The 17,697-nt window shown below is 39.3% G+C and overlaps 1 protein-coding gene across 3 annotated transcripts in view; it reads right to left on the reverse strand.

Annotated features, from left to right (window-relative positions):
- Nucleotides 1–2,550: 2,550 nt before the first annotated feature.
- ptpn21 (protein tyrosine phosphatase non-receptor type 21) overlaps nucleotides 2,551–17,697 on the reverse strand; it is an 87,066-nt gene continuing 71,919 nt past the window's right edge. For all 3 annotated transcript variants that reach the window (XM_043697288.2, XM_043697286.2, XM_043697289.2), the window contains exons 15-19: nucleotides 14,870–15,088; nucleotides 14,581–14,709; nucleotides 9,978–10,212; nucleotides 9,676–9,836; nucleotides 2,551–6,984 (exon numbers count right to left, since the gene is read on the reverse strand). In XM_043697288.2, coding sequence (XP_043553223.2) covers nucleotides 6,856–6,984; nucleotides 9,676–9,836; nucleotides 9,978–10,212; nucleotides 14,581–14,709; nucleotides 14,870–15,088 — 873 coding nt within the window. In that variant the 3' untranslated portion in view covers nucleotides 2,551–6,855. The remainder of the gene's footprint in view (nucleotides 6,985–9,675; nucleotides 9,837–9,977; nucleotides 10,213–14,580; nucleotides 14,710–14,869; nucleotides 15,089–17,697) is intronic.

Consider the following 17,697-nt stretch of genomic DNA (forward strand, 5'->3'; position numbering starts at 1 on the left):
GGGAAAAGTCTCTGGCCGTTGACTCTATCTTTTCCCCTCATTATAACCAGATCACACTTTAGAAACAATGCCCCTAATTTGCCAATTGCATTATAGTGAATTTGCATTAACAAAATGGGTGTAATAGCAGAACGGCCTGTACTGGTCACTACGTCATAGCTACAGCACTCACTTTCAGGATCCAGTTGAAGACATTTTGATATCATATGTGACCAATGTATTTTAGCCATTTTTCATTGTAACTTTTTCTTATTCAGTTTCAGGTTCATCTGTCAAGTAGACGGACTAGATTTTGATCAGTCAGCATTGGCTTCTTCAATCATCCACTACAGTTTCCACTCTAGGAAGATTACCACCATCTCATGTTGTCTGCATTAATAATATGCTGGAGCAGTGGAAATGCCAAACAACGTGTAGAAGTACCTGCATCTCCAGAATGATGTTCAAAAAGTGGTTAGAAAACTGCTTTCATGATTGGTATAGGATACCTCTTCAGGGCATCCTGTCAGCATTCCAAGTGGTTTCACTGCTTCCATGCTGCTAATCTGTTTTGCAAGAGTTATTTTCTTGATTATTCCCTTGTTCTCCATTCCCTATTGTTGCTGGTATGCCGGAGCATTGTTTAGCAAATGCTAAATTGACCTTACATTCTCATCACCATCAAAATAATATTCTCCTGGAAGACATGATAACCTTGTAAGCACATCACTGTAGGAACTGTTCTGTAGTAATTGTTGAGTGCACTTGTGGCACATTGGCAATCTCTTCTGGAGTGTTGAGGTTTACCAATCCAAGCTTTAGACTTGCCCCAATTGAAATGAGTAACTTTAAGCTTTAAATCAATGATGTGGAACTCCAGATCATGTTGCTGCAATTGGCTCACAGAATAATCCATCCTCTTGACATGTATGGTGCCATCACCATATCCTTTTCATTAGTCTGTGAAGATTATGGTCAAGTAGAGCATGACACACCAGTGTCTGATGCTTTTATAATGACCTGATGTTCTCCTTCTATAGTCATCTTTTTAGAAGTCACAACTTATTGACCTAGCTGAACCAAACCGTTGTATGGTACAGAATAATCCATCAGACTCTTCAACAGTTATCCATCCAGTAGCCATCTGTACCTGCTTTTAGTCATGAGACACTGGATGCGACCAATAGTGTACCCTTCGTTGTCAGTACTTCCCAGGAGTGGAGAAACCATGCCATGTTCTTTGCAGCCTGCAACATATTATCGATGAGGATGAGCACCTCGCCAACACCTTCCCTATGTCTCCACTTCTCCCCTTTAAACAACCAAATCTTAATCAGGCCATTGTTCACAGCAAACTGCCCAGCTTTCAGGACATTGACCACAACACTATACAACCCTGTCACGGCAACCACTGCAAGACGTGTCAGAGTGTCGACATTGACACCACCCACCATGAATGCATCAGGTACTCATGTGACTCTCCCAACATTGTCTACCTAATATGTTGCAGGCAAGGATTCTCGAAGGCATGGTACATTGGCGAGATCAAGCAGACGCTATGACAATGGATAAACGGATACCATGCAATAATTGCCAGACAGGAATGCTTTCTCCCAGTCAGGGAGCATTTCAGCAGTTAAGTACATTCGGCCTCAGATCTTAAGGTGACCGTCTTCCAAGGTGGACTTCGGGATACACAACAGAGTGGCCAAGCAGAGGCTGGTATCCAAGTTTGATATCCATGAGCATGATTCTCTTGAGTTTGATACTCAACCGGGACCTGGGGTTCATATCACACCACAGGTGACCCTGTTACATTATATACACACACACACACAGACAGTCACACTCATGTACAAACTCTAGTGCGCGCACACACACACGCGCGCACACACACGCACACGGTCTATGGGGTGAATTTGCATTTGCAGAATTATATTTGCAGATACATTCGATTTTGCTCAAAAAGCACACAATCTGCTGGCAGTCAATCCATGTGATAGTTTATAAATTCCTACTTTGGAAATAGAACCAGTCTGACTCAAGATTGGAATACAACAGGCTCTAACTTCACACCTTTAATGCATTGCCTGAGCTGAGATGTCACTTTCTTTTATAAAAGTTTAAGTTATCTCGAGAATTTGACTTGAAAGTAGTTCTGGGATTTATATATTAATCAATTGAAGCCAGCAACCCATTCTAAAAGATGAAAGACTTAACAGCAATCTACATTAGTTCAATATATTGTATTAGTTGCATGACACTATGACTTTTTGCTAGAAATTCTGTCTTATGACCTTGCCCCACTAGCTACCTGACAAAGGAGTAGCACTCTAAACACTAGTACTTCCAAATAAACCTGTTGGACTATAACTGATTAAGTTACCTTTAAACTACTGTTTCTTTTAAACCCAGGTAAACTGTTAACATTCCATACCTCAAGACTGCAAGACCAACTTTCAGCCAGTGTATACATTTTTCTGGACAAAAACAAAGCTTGTGTCCAGGCTTTCCAGAGTAACGTCAAACAAAAACTTCAGGAAAGGATTAAATGGAAAAAAAAGATTCACATTAGTGTGAAATATAATTTTTATTTAATTTTGACAGTAGAAAGTTACAAAAATGGCATTTTTCAAAAAACAAGTCAATGTGATTTGATTGGCTTATCAACAAACCACGTACAAATGTTGACGTGTTTTCAAAGGAATTTCCATTATTAATAAAAAAGCATTAATCTCAACCTGTAAAGTGGAATACAGTAAGGTTAATGTATAAATAAAAAGGTGCGTGTCAGATTTACTATTCATAATTTACAAGTCAACCTCTTTTTTGACAGGGGAGGGGAGAGGAAGCGTATTCATAGCTCAGCATTCACAGCTTTAAGGGGAGCCCTTGTATATAGACAAGTACAGAATTTGACTACTTTAGTTTGTACATCACAGGGGGTGCAGTACTATTTTGAAGAATGTTCCAAAGAACGTCAAGAACATATCCTAGATAGTAGGGTTACTTGAGCACAAGATTCTAGGATCTTGCCACTGTGGAGGATATGGGTTTTTGGCAGGGGGGGGGGGGGAAAAAGAGGTGAGCTCACAATTTGTAGCTCACAATTTGTAAGCACTAGAATTTTGTCCTATGTTATCAGCAAAAATAGAACTTACAGCATCTAGGAATTTGAAGCTTTTATAGAGGTGGTGATCCTAGGGTACTTCAGAAGTGCATAAAAATTAACTTGCAACTTAGTGAACAAGTGACATAAATCATCCAATTTTAAGTGACAAAGAAGCCTCAAACAAATGCTATTTCTCTCCCACCCCTCATGGGAGGTTAAATGGTTTATTACAGAAAACAGCACTTCTAAACAAAATAAAATGTGAGCATAGTTCCTTCCTATGACTTTTTTTTATTGGACAAAGCCAAGAAACTTTTAAAGCCTTACAAAATGAAGTGACCTACCCCTCTATTATTCAATGCTCTGATGCATAGACAACATGGTGAGAAATTCTGCAAACTGTGTACATACTCAGATGTGTTTAAAAGCCATCACCAACAAAGCCTGAATGACTAAACCGGAGAGATGCTAAAGTAAAAGTAAAAACCTTAATGAATGTATTAAAAGATAGGCATTGAACAGTAGAGAATTTTGAGAGTAATTTTATCAGTGTTGTGAAATATACTATTTTTGAACATTAGGAATTTCAGGTACTGAAGGAAATAGTAATACATTGTGACAAATGTGTAAATATTTAGATAGTTATCTTCAACGTTAAAGATTAACATAAACATTGTTTAGGGTAAAGACTTTGGGATAGATATCTAATGCAAGGTTTTTAAATCTAAAATGTGCTTATCCCTACGTCAGGCATCCAGGATTTTGGTTCTTCTTAAATTAATTTATTACAACTAATTGGCTCATTTGTTATATTATCAATTATAACTGAAAATGCAAGACTAAATCAATTGAATTTAATGGCATGGGGCTGGTAACAAAAAACAAATGAACAGCATGCAAGCAAAAAAATGAATAGGTAGAAAAACCAGAAAAAAAGTGAAAACAAATTACTACTATTTTGTGAAAATAATTTGGAAGCAATTTTACACACTATTAGTTTCTCCACCAAATCAAAGCTTTCACTAGGTGCAAATGTATAATTAATTGTTTAAAACAAATAATGAAATTTGTTATAAATAGTAATCTATAGGTAATTGTATGTTTGAAATATTTTAAATACTGTTCACCTGGCCAGATATGATATGCTCAAGTTTTGAACTTCCATAGCCTCACTATTCGGTGAGGAAAATAGAGTTAGCAAGTGACAGTTCTCAGCAAACAACTTTATCGTCAAATTGCAATAAAATTTGCCCTCTGCTGGTGTGTCAATGTAAAATGTGTAACAATCAAATCCTACTTTTTTTGTAGACTAAATGGCTTTTGTTTTAAGTGTAAACACCCTGAATAAAACATTTCCTTCTTAACATTTCCTAAAGCAATTTTCCTAAAAAATTAAAACATTCATAGCTTGTTTATACAAGATCACATGCATAATAAATCTTTAAAATACACTAAATTTTCAAATCATCCTGTAATTTGTAACTTGCAAAAGAATCAAGAATGTGAGGGGCAAGTAAATTGCAAAAGAAACAATTTATTTTCCAGGGTAAGTAATTAGGCCTTGGAATGCACTCCCTGGAAGTATGGTAGAGGCAGGCATTTAAGAAGGCATTAGAAGATTATTTGAATAGAAACTGTGCAGGGTTGTGGGGAAAAGGAAAGAAAATGGCACTTAAGCAAAAAGCTCATTTGAAGAGCTGGTGCTGACGTGATGGGTTGAACGGCCTCCACCTTCTTAATAAATAAGGGAAATCAAGGGTGACGGGGCAAGGGCTGGACATAAGGAATGTTGAATCACGGTCTTGTTGAATCACGGAGCAGGCTCAAGAGGCTAAACCTCACAATTCTAAGATGCTGCAGTGTATTTTGAGTGCGCTTTTCAAAATTGATACAATCAAGCTTCCAAGTTCTGGAATGATTATATCATTTATTCAAGCTGATGAATGTTTCTGTAAGTGTCATAAAAAAAGCATTTTACGAAGTGGCTTTACATATATACTGGCACACGCAAATTTAGTCAAGGTAAATGCAAACAGGAAAATGTTAAAACTAAAGTTTTGCTTATATCTGAAAAAAAACCCCATAAAATGTCACATACTGAAAAGATGCTTCAGCCAAATTATGCAAAGATTTATTTACGCAACACAGTGGTATTTGTATTTAAATCAGCAGTTACAAAACATGGTTACTTATTTTTCAGGAAGCAATCAAAAATATTTCATCATCTCTACAGAGATGTCTTTCACATAATATGTAACAGATGGATGGGTTACAACAGGATGCTCTACAATATCAAATTCTTCTAGCATTACTCAAAGTGACAGAATTCCAAGTTACAAAACATTATAAGCCACATTTGTAAACCCATAATTAATGTACAGGTCATATTCCATTTGATGTAAAGAGAACACCAAGAAAGAATACAGCATATGTTGACTTCAATGTACAAAACCATGCACTCAGATAATCTTCACAAAGTAAAACCCTGTACATTTCATTTATGAATATGATGTGATCTACATAATTTATATATACACAAAAATGTTTCACAGATTGTCCTTCATACTCCCATGATTGAATATACTACCCTGTAAAGGAAACAAACTACCATTTGTCATAAACTCATTTTTTTCTAATTACTGAATCAAGTGGAAGTCAATAAAATTAGGCCAGTAAGGAAGCTTTAAAAGAAACATTATGGACACTGAGCTGAAATCCTTCTCTTTTAAACTTTGTAAACTCAAGTCACTTAGCAGCAGTTTTCCAATTCATAGATTATGTTTGAAGTGCTTTACTGCAAAATTATATTACACTAAAGTATGTTACAGTGAAGGTCACACAAAAGCCAGTTGTGTGCAGACTCTCTCACTTACATCAAATAGTTATCAGTGCTAAAATACTCACTTAAACCTAAGCTAAAAGTAATTCAAAAATAACAATAGGTCTAACAGCTAAAAGTAGATAAATGAACTGAATAAACTTACATTATTTTGAGTAATCATATAACATTTAAGTTTCAATAATTGTAATTGAGTGTAATTAAACTATACATATAGTTTTTACAAAGTTGATAGTCATGCCTAACTGAACAGGTCTATTGAAAAACAAACAGGATTGGTTTATTTCATATCATTACATGTATTTTCATTACTTCTGTAAACCATGATACATTATAAGCCTAAAAAAGGATTTTTCACCTATTTACACACTAGAAAATTAATTCTAACAAAATACTTCCACTTGCACCAGTTCAACCTCACATTCACTCGTTCTGCTTGCATATTTTCATTTTCTCCTACTATTGAAATATAGCAGTCATCACATCTCTATCAAAGGTAAAATACTTCCATACTATAGCTTAAAACTGATCATGCACCAAATACAGAGTTTCATGATGTTTATGCCAGATATTATTGTTTATAATGTTCAGCTGGAGGAAATGGTTAAAAGTTACTTAAATTTGGGTGCAAATTAAAGTTAAGTGAAAAACTGCACTAAGATAGGTTTCACTTATGCTGTATTGAACTATATTCTTCATTAAAATGAAGCACAATGCCTATTTTAAAATAATTAAAAATATCAGAGGTAAAATATTTAACTTCACCTTTAAATTTGGTGCTCCATTTGTGTACATCGCACTTTTTTTTAAATGCAAATTGACTTTCTCCTCCTCAACTCAAGGGGTAGAAAAACGCTTCCTTCATTTAAAACAATTCTGCAATCAGTTGTTTCACTTACAAAATCACAGCATTATGAATACAAGCTTAAATCAGCCTAGAACTTCTCAGAAAGTGAATGAGCACTTTGTAGACAAAGATATATTGTGTAATTGTTTGCACCATTAACATCCGTTGCTGTCTGAGCAGATTCAGCATGGTAGTAATATCCAGAGTCTGGAATTAAAAAAAAATATTTATTATGTCATACATGGAGCTAGAGAACTTGGGGAAATGAACAGTGACATCTTGAAAAGGTGGAGCTGGAGGTTTTAAAACACAAAAGGTAGATAAATCCCCAGGACCTGATTAGGTGTTTCCCAGAATTTTGTGGGAAGCTAAGGAAGAGATTGTTGGGTCCCTTGCTGAGATATTTGCATTATCGACAGCCACAGGTGAGGTGGTGGAAGACTGAAAGGTTGGCTAATGTGGTGCCATTATTTAAGAAAGGCTGTAAGGAAAATAAAGAGAATTGTAGATGGGTGAGCTTAACATCAGTGCTAGGGAAGCTGTTGGAGGGGACTCTGAGGGACAGGATTTACATGCATTTGGAATGGCAAAGACGGATTTGGGATAGTCAACAAGGAAATCATATCGCATTAATATGATGGAGCTGTTTGAAAAAGTGACAAAGATTGAAGGAGGCAGAGCAGTAGTTGTCGTCTATGTGGTCTTCAAGGCACTCAACAAGGTTTCATGTGGTAGATTGGTTAGTAAGATTGGATTATGTGGAATCCAGGGAAAGCTTGCCAATTGGATACAAAATTGGCTCAAAAGTAGGAAACAGAAGGTGATGATAGAGGGTTGCTTTTCGGATTGGAGGCCTGTGTCCATAAGGATTGGTGTTGGGTCCACTGTTTTTTGTAATTTACATAAATGATTTGGATGTGAATATATGAGGTATGGATAGTAAGTTTATAGATGACACCAAAATTGGTGGTGCAATGGACCGTGAAGAACAGTACCTCACAGTACAACGGGACCTTGGTCAGATAGGCCAATGGGCTGAGGAGTGGCAGATGGAATTTAATTTAAATAAATGTGAGATCATGCATTTTGGTAAGGCAAATCAGACAGGACTTATACACTTAGTGATAAGGTCTTGGAGAGAGTGTTGCCGAACAAAGAAACCTAGGAGTGCAAGAGCATAATTCCTTGAAAGCAGAGTCGCAGGTAGATGGGAGGTGAAGATGTCATTTAGGAGTTGGGATGTCATATTGTGGCTGTACAGGACATTGGTTAGGCCACTTTTGGAATACTCCGTTCAATTCTGTGCTGTGCGCTGTAACTCTAACTCTATGACATACTGGGCGCACTGTGTAAGGTTTGAGCAGAAAACTAGCCCGAAACCTCTATGAGGTCACCTCTCGGCCTCCGACACTCCAGGGAAAATAACCCGAGCCTATTCAGACTCTCCCTATAGGTCCAAAACCTTCAATCCCGACAACATACTTGTAAATCTTTTCTGCACCCTCTCAAGTTTAATAACATCTTTCCTATAGCAGCGAGACCAGAATTGAACAGAGTATTCCAAAAGTGGTCTAACCAATGTCCTGTACAGCTACAATATGACATCCCAAATTCTATAATCCATACAATGACGAATAAGGACAGTGTACCAAATGCCTTCTTCACTACCCTGTCTACTTGTAACTCCAACCTGCACCCCTCGGTCTCAGCAACACTCCCCAGGACTGTACCATTAAGTGTATAAGTCCTGCCTTGAGGGAAAAAAAAGTTGTTTCTCATGTGAAATCATGCAAGCTCTTGAAGATAGAATCTGCACAATCCTCAGCGTTGCGAGGTTTTATTTTCAAATAGTCCTATGAAGCAACTTGAACATTTTATCATGTTAAAGCTGAACAAAATAAGTGATTTTTTTGTGTTTAATAGGTGCATTTAAAATACAAATATAGGAGAATTGGATAAAAAAAATGCAACCATAATGGGGAGATGGGAGGAGATTTACACCTACAGTATAAAAAGGTGAACTCAATGAGCAAAAATGAGAGCTAATAAGGGAACAGGCCATATTATACATGGACAACAGGGTGAGCAACGATCATGAATTAGTTAATTTAATATTCATTGAATGATATTGACTTAATCAACATAACAATTTAATCGGATGTGCTGTTTCTTAAAAAAAAAGAGATTTACAAACTCAGGTTATAAATTTAAATGATGTAAATTTTAGGGATGAGCCACAAACTGCAGGAAACTAGGCTGAACTGATGGGTAAACCTACAGATTAATAGCACACATGCAGTTAAGCAATAAGGTAGCAGAAAAGATCAAGCTAAAAGGCTTATTAAAACAGAAAAGGAAATTCAGAAAAGGAATTCAGCAAAAAGCAAGAGCTATGAAGAAAATTATCAGTAGGAGACAAGAAAAATACAAAAGAACGAACATTTTGAAAAAAGCTTCAAGGATTATCAAGCTGAAAATAATATTTTTCATAAATACATTAAGGGAAACAATTGTAGAGGGGAATTGTGGTCTTTGAACAGAAACAGACAAGATTTATGGGTGGTGAAGAAATAATAGCCCTGTTAAATGGGTATTTTGTATCTATGCTCACTTTGGAAAGAGACACATAATACTGGAAGTTACAGAGTGCAAATTAAGTCAAAAGGGGGAACTTCATAGATTCAATGAAATTGCAGTTAAGCAGGTCATCATTTTCTTCAATGCTCTGCAGAATCACAAATTGTGCCTTCAGATTTATAAATTGTAAATTACTTAAGTGATGGGAGACCGGGAGAAAGCAAGTAAACACATATCTGTTGTTTTATCAGTTGTGCAGAGGTTGCTTGAATTTATCAGAATCATATGACATAGCAAGTTTAACAAATAGGATAATCTTACTGCATTGTGCTCCAGGCAGCCAATCATAATTTCTGATAAAATCACAACACCAGTCCTTCCTACACCAGCGCTGCAGTGTATAAGTAAAGGCATATCCGGATTTTTACTGTCTGCTGTACTATTGGTATGACGACGCACTGACTCAATTTCATCCAAATATGCTGTAAAAGCAATGAGAAATTTAAAAAGGGGTCATTATTAAAGAAACATTTTTTGCAATACAGCCAAAATGCCTTAGCATAAACATTTTGTTTTAAACTTAAAATGACAAGTGCTGCCAATCAGAATTCAATAAAACTCACATCGGAATCCTTTGATATCTTCTGGACAGCCATTTTCTGGCCAATCTGTATACTGCAAGTGCCACACTGTTCTTTCTTGCCCATTCAACAGATGTTTAATTTTTAACCCGGTAGTTGCATAACAACCAGAGTCTGTTCGAAATCTTGTAGTAATTTTGAATCTTCCATACGTGACAGAGTTATTCCTGGAGCCTAATCGAGGCCAATACCGAAAACTTTTCTCTCTCCCTCCCTCCTGTAATGTTATTACAACAAAGAGCTTGATTAACACTAAACATAAAATTCTATAATTGGAATGCATACTCCAAGTAATTGTATTGTGAACAAAACTTTAAAGTCACTTTACAGAATATAATTTTCTTAAACATGTGAAGTACAAACTGGTGAATAAAAAGACGTATAATTTTCCTAAATATCTTTGAGAATTAAATGAGATTACCATGTACTCTCTTTCCTCAATTGAAAAACAATACCCCTCCATGTGGAGCAACATTGGGAGGAAGCACAGAGGGTGGTAAGGGCACAAAATGTACTCTGGGCGGGGGATTTCAATGTCCACAACCAAGAGTTGCTCAGCAGCAGCATTTCTGACTGAGCTGGTCAGGTCCAAAGGACATAGCTGCTAGATTGCATCTACAGCAGGTGGTGAGAGAATCAACAAGAGGGAAAAACATATTTGACCACATCCTCAATAATATGGCAGCTGCAGGTACATCTCTCTAGTACAGTATCAGTAAGGGTGACCACCAAGATAGCTCTTGCGGAAACAACCTTCCACCTTCACACTGAAAACATCCTCTATCATGCTTGTGTGGTACTATCAGCAAACTAAAAAAGGGACAGACTACAAAGCGACATTAGCGATTTTGAGAAGAATTGTAGCTCTAGTTGAGGTTCTGGATGTAGGTTTGCTTGCTGAGCTGGAAGGTTCAGTTTCAGATGCTTTGTTACCATACTAGGTAACGTCAGTAAGCCTCCGGATGAAGCACTGGTGGTATGGCCTGCTTTTTATTCATGCGTTTAGGTTTCCTTAAGTTGGTGACGTTACTTCCTGTTCTTTTTCTCAGGGGTGGTAAATGGGATCCAAGTCAATGTGTTTGTTGATAAGAGTTCCGGTTGGAGTGCCATGCTTCTAGGAATTCTCGTGCCTATCTTGGTTTGGCTTGTCCAAGGATGCATGCATTGTCCCAGTCAAAGTGGTGCCCTTCCTCATCCATATGTAAGGATACTAGTGAGAGTGGGTCATGTCTTATTGTGTCTAGTTGATGTTCATATATCCAGGTAGCTAGTTTTCTGCCTGTTTGTCCAACGTAATGTTTGTTACAGTTCTTGCAAGGTATTTTGTAAATGATATTAGTTTTGCTTGTTGTCTATATAGGGTCTTTCAAGTTCATTAGCTGCTGTTTTAGCATGTTGGTGGGTTTGTGGGCTACCACGATGCCAAGAGGTCTGGCAGTCATTTCAGAAATCTGTGGTGTAGGGGAGAGTTGCTAGGGTTTCTGGATTGTTTTGTCTGCTTGTTTGGGTTTGTTGTTGAGCAATTGGTGGACTGTATTCATTGGTTACCCGTTCTTTTTGAATACACTGTAAAGGTGATTTTCCTCTGTTTTGCGTAGTTCCTCTGCGCTGCAGTGTGTGGTGACTCATTGAAATAATGCTCTAATGTAGCTTCGCTTGTGAATATTGGGATGATTACTTCTGTAATTCAGTATTTGGTCCGTATGTGTTCTTTTCCTGCAGACGCTGGTTTCAAGTTCCCCATTGGCTGTTCGCTTTACAGCCACATCTAGGAATGGCAGTTTATTGTTGTTTTCCTTTTCTTTAGTAAATTTTATGCCAGTAAGGGTATTATTAATGGTCTTGAAGGTTTCCTCTAATTTGTTTTGTTTAGTGATGTCACCACATAGCGGACCCAAAGTTTGGGTTGGATGGTTGGCAGACCGGTTTGTTAGAGTCTCTGCATTACTGCCTCTGCTGAGAGCTCTGATATCAGAGATGTCATGGGTGTTCCGATGGTTGGTCTGTAGGTTTTGTTGTTGAAGGTGAAGTGAGTGGTAAAAGGCATAGGTCCACTAGCTTGACGAAATTTTCCTTGCTGAAGTAGTTTGGGGTATTTTGTGCATGCGTCTTTGATTCTTCTAAGAGTGTAGTCAGTGTTTCCTTGGCCAGGTTAATGTTGATGGATATGAACAGAGCTGTTACGTCAAAAGGAGACCATTATTTCATCCTCTTCTATCTTGGTGTCTTTGATTGCCTTCAGAAGTTCTTGGGTTGGATGACACCCTTTTCATCACTAAACAAAACAAATTAGAGGAAACCTTCAAGTCTATCAATAATACCCTTACTGGCATAAAATTCACTAAAGAGGAGGAAAACAACAACAAACTGCCATTCCTAGATGTGGCAGTAAAGCTAACAGCCAATGGGGAACTTGAAACCAGCGTCTGCAGGAAAAGAACACATACGGACCAAATACTGAATTACAGAAGTAATCATCCCAATATTCACAAGCGAAGCTACATTAGAACATTATTACAATAAGCCACCACACACTGCAGCGCAGAGGAACTACGCAAAGCAGAGGAAAATCACCTTTACAGTGTATTCAAAAAGAACGGGTAACCAATGAATACAGTCCACCAATTGCTCAGCAACAAACCCAAACAAGCAGACAAAACACATCCAGAAACCCTAGCAACTCTCCCCTACACCACAGATCTTGGAAATGACTGCCAGATCTCTTGGCATCATGGTAGCCCACAAACCCACCAACACACTAAAACTAATGAACTATACCTGATGTTACCTAGTATGGGATAATGAATTTGAAAGACCCTATACAGACAACAAGCAAAACTAATGTCATTTACAAAATACCTTGCAAGAACCATAACAAACATTACATTGGACAAACAGGCAGAAAACTAGCCAACAGGATACATGAACATCAACTAGGCACAAAAAGACATGACCCACTCTCACTAGTATCCTTACATATGGATGAGGAAGGACACCACTTTGACTGGGACAATGCATGCATCCTTGGACAAGCCAAACAAAGACAGGCACGAGAATTCCTAGAAGCATGGCACTCCAACTGGAACTCTATCAACAAACACATTGACTTGGATCCCATTTACCAACCCCCTGAGAAAAAAAAACAGGAAATGACAGCACCACAGAAATCTACACCACAAATCCAAGGAAAACGAAACACAAAAAGCAGGCCATAATGCCAGTGCTTCATCCGGAGACTCACCTGATGATGTTACCTAGTATGGTGACAAAATGTCTGAAACCGAACCTTTCAGCTCAGCAAGCAAACCTACATCCAGAGCTTCAAAGAGATGTAGCAACTCAAGATTTGGCATCCATGAGGTAGTGACTGTCATCAACAGTGGCAATGTCATACTCCAAAACAACGTGCAACCTTGTGTCCCAGCATATTCCCCAAAGAACCATTCCGCATTTAGAAATAGATTTCTGTCCCTTCACGGTCATTGGGTGGCAATCCTGGAATTCCAGGATTGTGGGTCTACTGACAGCGTATGGATTGCAGTTTTTTAAAAAGGAAGCTCACCACCTCCTTCTCAAGGGCAACTAGGGATGGACAATAAATACTAGCCTGCCAGGTATGCAAAAGAAATTTAAAAACTCATTATCTCCACAACTTAGAGTTATTTTTGGGGCTGGATCTTCCCTTTAGAAGTAGGAAATAGGAATCAGGAATGCTTTTGTACCCTGAGATCACCCATAGTGGTCAGTGATTCAGTGGAATTTCACAGATTCTCCTTTAGCTGGCAATGGAGATATGTTCCTACTCTAATTAAGGATGGTGGACAGGTCTCAAAGCTACAGGGTAAAAGGCCTTCATGCTAGGAAGGTGCAACAGTCTGCAAGGGATAGTGTTTCAAATTGGAAGTTTCCTCTCACCAACCTTTCTAAACGAAAATTATACAATTAAGCCAGTACTATAGGCGATTATGGTTGAAACGACATATACACTAAGCTGCCCTCGCAGGCAGTGACCTCTACAGCTCTCCGAAGAGCTGCCACTAGCTGCTCATTTCCAAGCATCAAAATGTACCAGCTAAAGCGAAACTGAAGGCCAAGGAATTTTTGTTCTATCAGTTGTAAATAGGCTCTGAACAAACCTAGTCAGTTACACATTGCTCGCTCAAACCTGTCTCTGCAAAAGGTGATGGTGGTGGTTAAAATTGCATGGGAAAACAGCACATCAACTAATTTCAGCATTTTGGAGCTCCATATACCTCATTCTGCTTCCTCCCCATACCCCCTCCCCACCCAAGAGCCTGGAAATCCAACTCATTCATCAGCAGTAACATACTATGTTCATGAGTACTGCAAGCATGCACAAGTACATTTTTAAAATTCCAGAGACCATATAGTCCAAGAATAATATTCAAGTTGATGAAGTGTGATTGAAGTATGGATTCTGGCATGATCAAGGAAAAAAAGAAACCAAGCTTTCACTTAGAATGTTTAGCTCTATTTTAACATCTTATGATTCTTTATTACAAAAGCTCAACAAATACATAGAAAATATAGATAGTAAATCAGCTTAAAGCAAATTAGGGAATACCTCTTCTATTGTAACCATGGCAATGATGGCAACCCCTTGCTCCCACACCATTTGCCAAAAATCAAGGCAAGTGGTCTGGAGTGGTCCTTGCGTGGCAATGTAACTCCATTCCTTGCCTTCCACTATTATCTGTAACGAAAAGGAGAAAGGTATTGACAAACATGGTAAAGCGAACAAAAAGTTGTTTATTTCAAATATTGGCAAAGTACTTAAATTCAATGGAATTTTTAGGATTGCCATACTTGTAACTTTTCACAAACCAAAACAATTATTAAGCAAACCTAAATACCTTAATATGCGATGCATTTATGTAACCAGTATTGTTCTCTTTTGTAGGCACTAACTCCACTCTATTATCATCATAGGGAATAACATCAGCAAATCGATTTCTTTCTGCATTTTCAGGTAGTAATGCTATGGTACATTCTGCTGTTGGGTGTTTCTTTGGAACTTTTTCATATTCTGTAAACACCATTTTTTGTTCTAGACGCTGCTCCAAAATTTTGCACTAAAATACAAAGCACATTTACAAGAGCCATTTTATTTTAGATTGAACTTGCTGAAGCAGTCATGTAATAAACAGATTTCCAAAGCACACTTCACCATCGAAAACATCTTTTTCATTGCGTTTTGTAAGCAATTTGCAAGAATTTTTGCCTTTGCTAATTTTCTTCTTTCTCTAACAGGATTACGAACAATACAGGAGTGAATGTAAACACAGTTGCAGCAACCAATGAAGAATTAAAACCTGTGGAGACCTCAAGCAAACTGTAATAATTATAATACTATTGGTTAGTTCAGATCTTTATCGAAGGCAGAGCAACTTAGTCAAGCTATTTTATCCAGTTAGATAATTAGCATTTGTTTCTTACAGTCACTCATTTAAAAAAAAAGTCAGCTTTCTATTTCAGCCATGACAGCCCTCTATCGCACTGGTCTAAGAGGCATCTTTAATACTTGAAGTTTTATATTTGTATTACTGCAAACAAATATCCTTTTCTAGAAATTCCAGTTTAATGCAACTTCCTTTTAGAATCCTACAGAAATTACCTTTCATGAGAATAATTTTTTAAAAACCCAACAATAAAAAGTACAAACTAATATATACATGACTTGAATGTGAACACAGGAGGTGTGATTAGTACGTTTGCAGATGACACTAAAATTAGAGATGCAGTGGACAGCAAAGGTTACTTCCGATTACAATGGAATCTTGATCAGGTTGGGCAGAAGTGGTGGCGAGGAGTGGCAGATGAACTTAATTTAGATAAATATGAGGTGCTGCACTTTGGAAAAGCAAATCAAGGACAGGACTTATGCACTTAATGATAACATCCTAGGGAGTGTTGCTGAACAAAGACATTGGAGAGCAGGTTCGTAGTTCCTTGAAAGTGGAGTCTAAGGTAAACAGGATAGCAAAAGGGGCATTTGGTATACTTTCCTTTATTGGTCAGAGCATTGAGGATAGGAGCTGGGAGGTCATTTTGCGGCTGGACAGAATTATAGTTCAGCTACTTTTGGAGTATTGTATGTAATTCTGGTCTTTCTCCGATAAGGAGGATGTTGTGAAACTTGAAAAGGTTCAGAAAAGATTTACAAAGATGTTGCCAGGGTTGGAGATTTTGAGCTATAGGGAGAGGCTGAATAGGCTGGGGCTATTTCCCCGAAGCAAAGGCTGATGGGTGATTTTATAAGAACTTTATAAAATCATGAGGGGTATGGATAGGTAAATAGTTGAAACTTTATTGCTGGAACAGCACAGCAGGTCAGGCAGCATCCAGGGAACAGGAGATTCGACGTTTCGGGCACAGGCCCTTCTTCAGGAATGAGCAGAGAGTGTTCAGCAGGAGAAGATAAAAGGTAGGGAGGAGGGGAGTTGGAAATGTGATAGGTGGAAAGAGGTCAAGGTGAGGGTGATAGGTCGGAGTAGGATGGAGGCGGAGAGGTCAAGAAGACGACTGCAGGTCAGGAAGGCGGTGCCGGGCTGGAGGGATCCGGCTGAGACAAGGTGGGGGGAGGGGGGATGAAGAAACTGGTGAAGTCCAAGTTCATCCCCTGCGGTTGGAGGGTTCCCAGTCGGAAGATAAGACGCTCCTCCTCCGACCGTCGGGTTGTTGTGGTTTGGCAGTGGATGAGTCCAATGACCTGCATATCCTCGGTGGAGTGGGAGGGGGAGTTGAAATGCTGTGCCACAGGTTGGTTGGGTTGGTTCGTCCGGGTGGCCCAGAGGTGCTCTCTGAATCGCTCCGCAAGCAGGCGGCCTGTCTCCCCAATATAGAGGAGGCCACACCGGCTGCAGCGGATGCAGTAGATGATGTGGGTGGAGGTGCAGGTGAATCTGTGGCGGATATGGAAGTTTCCCTTGGGGCCTTGGAGAGAAGTGAGGGGGGAGGTGTGGGCGCAAGTGTTGCACCTCCTGCGGTTGCAAGGGAAGGTGCCGGGAGTGGAGGTTGGGTCGGTGGGGGGTGTGGATCTGACAAGGGAGTCGCGGAGGGAGTGGTCTCTACGGAAAGCTGATAGGGGAGGGGAGGGAAATATATCCTTGGTGCTGGGGTCTGTTTGGAGGTGGCGGAAGTGACGGCGGATGATGCGCTGTACATGGAGATTGGTGGGGTGGTAGGTGAGGACCAGTGGGGTTCTGTCCTGGTGGCGGTTGGAGGGGCGGGGCTCAAGGGCGGAGGAGCGGGAAGTGGAGGAGATGCGGTGGAGGGCACCGTCGACCACGTCGGGGGGGAAATTGCGGTCCTTGAAGAAGGAGGCCATCTGTGTTGTACGTATTTTGAACTGGTCCTCCTGGGAGCAGATGCGGCGGAGACGAAGGAATTGGGAGAATGGGATGGCGTTTTTACAGGGGGCAGGATGGGAGGAGGTGTAGTCCAGGTAGCTGTGGGAGTCGGTTGGTTTGTAGTAGATGTCCGTGTTGATTCGGTCGCCTGAGATAGAAACAGAAAGGTCTAGGAAGGGGAGGGAGGAGTCCGAGACTGTCCAGATGAATTTGAGGTCGGGGTGGAAGGTGTTAGTGTAGTGGATGAACTGTTCAACCTCCTCGTGGGAGCACGAGGTAGCGCCGATACAGTCATCAATGTAGCGAAGAAAAAGATGGGGGGTGGGGCCAGT

This window comes from Chiloscyllium plagiosum, unplaced genomic scaffold, assembly GCF_037043375.1.
Source record: "Chiloscyllium plagiosum isolate Xiang-an unplaced genomic scaffold, Cpla_swu_hap1 HiC_scaffold_8, whole genome shotgun sequence".
NCBI classification, from domain to species: Eukaryota; Metazoa; Chordata; class Chondrichthyes; order Orectolobiformes; family Hemiscylliidae; genus Chiloscyllium; species Chiloscyllium plagiosum.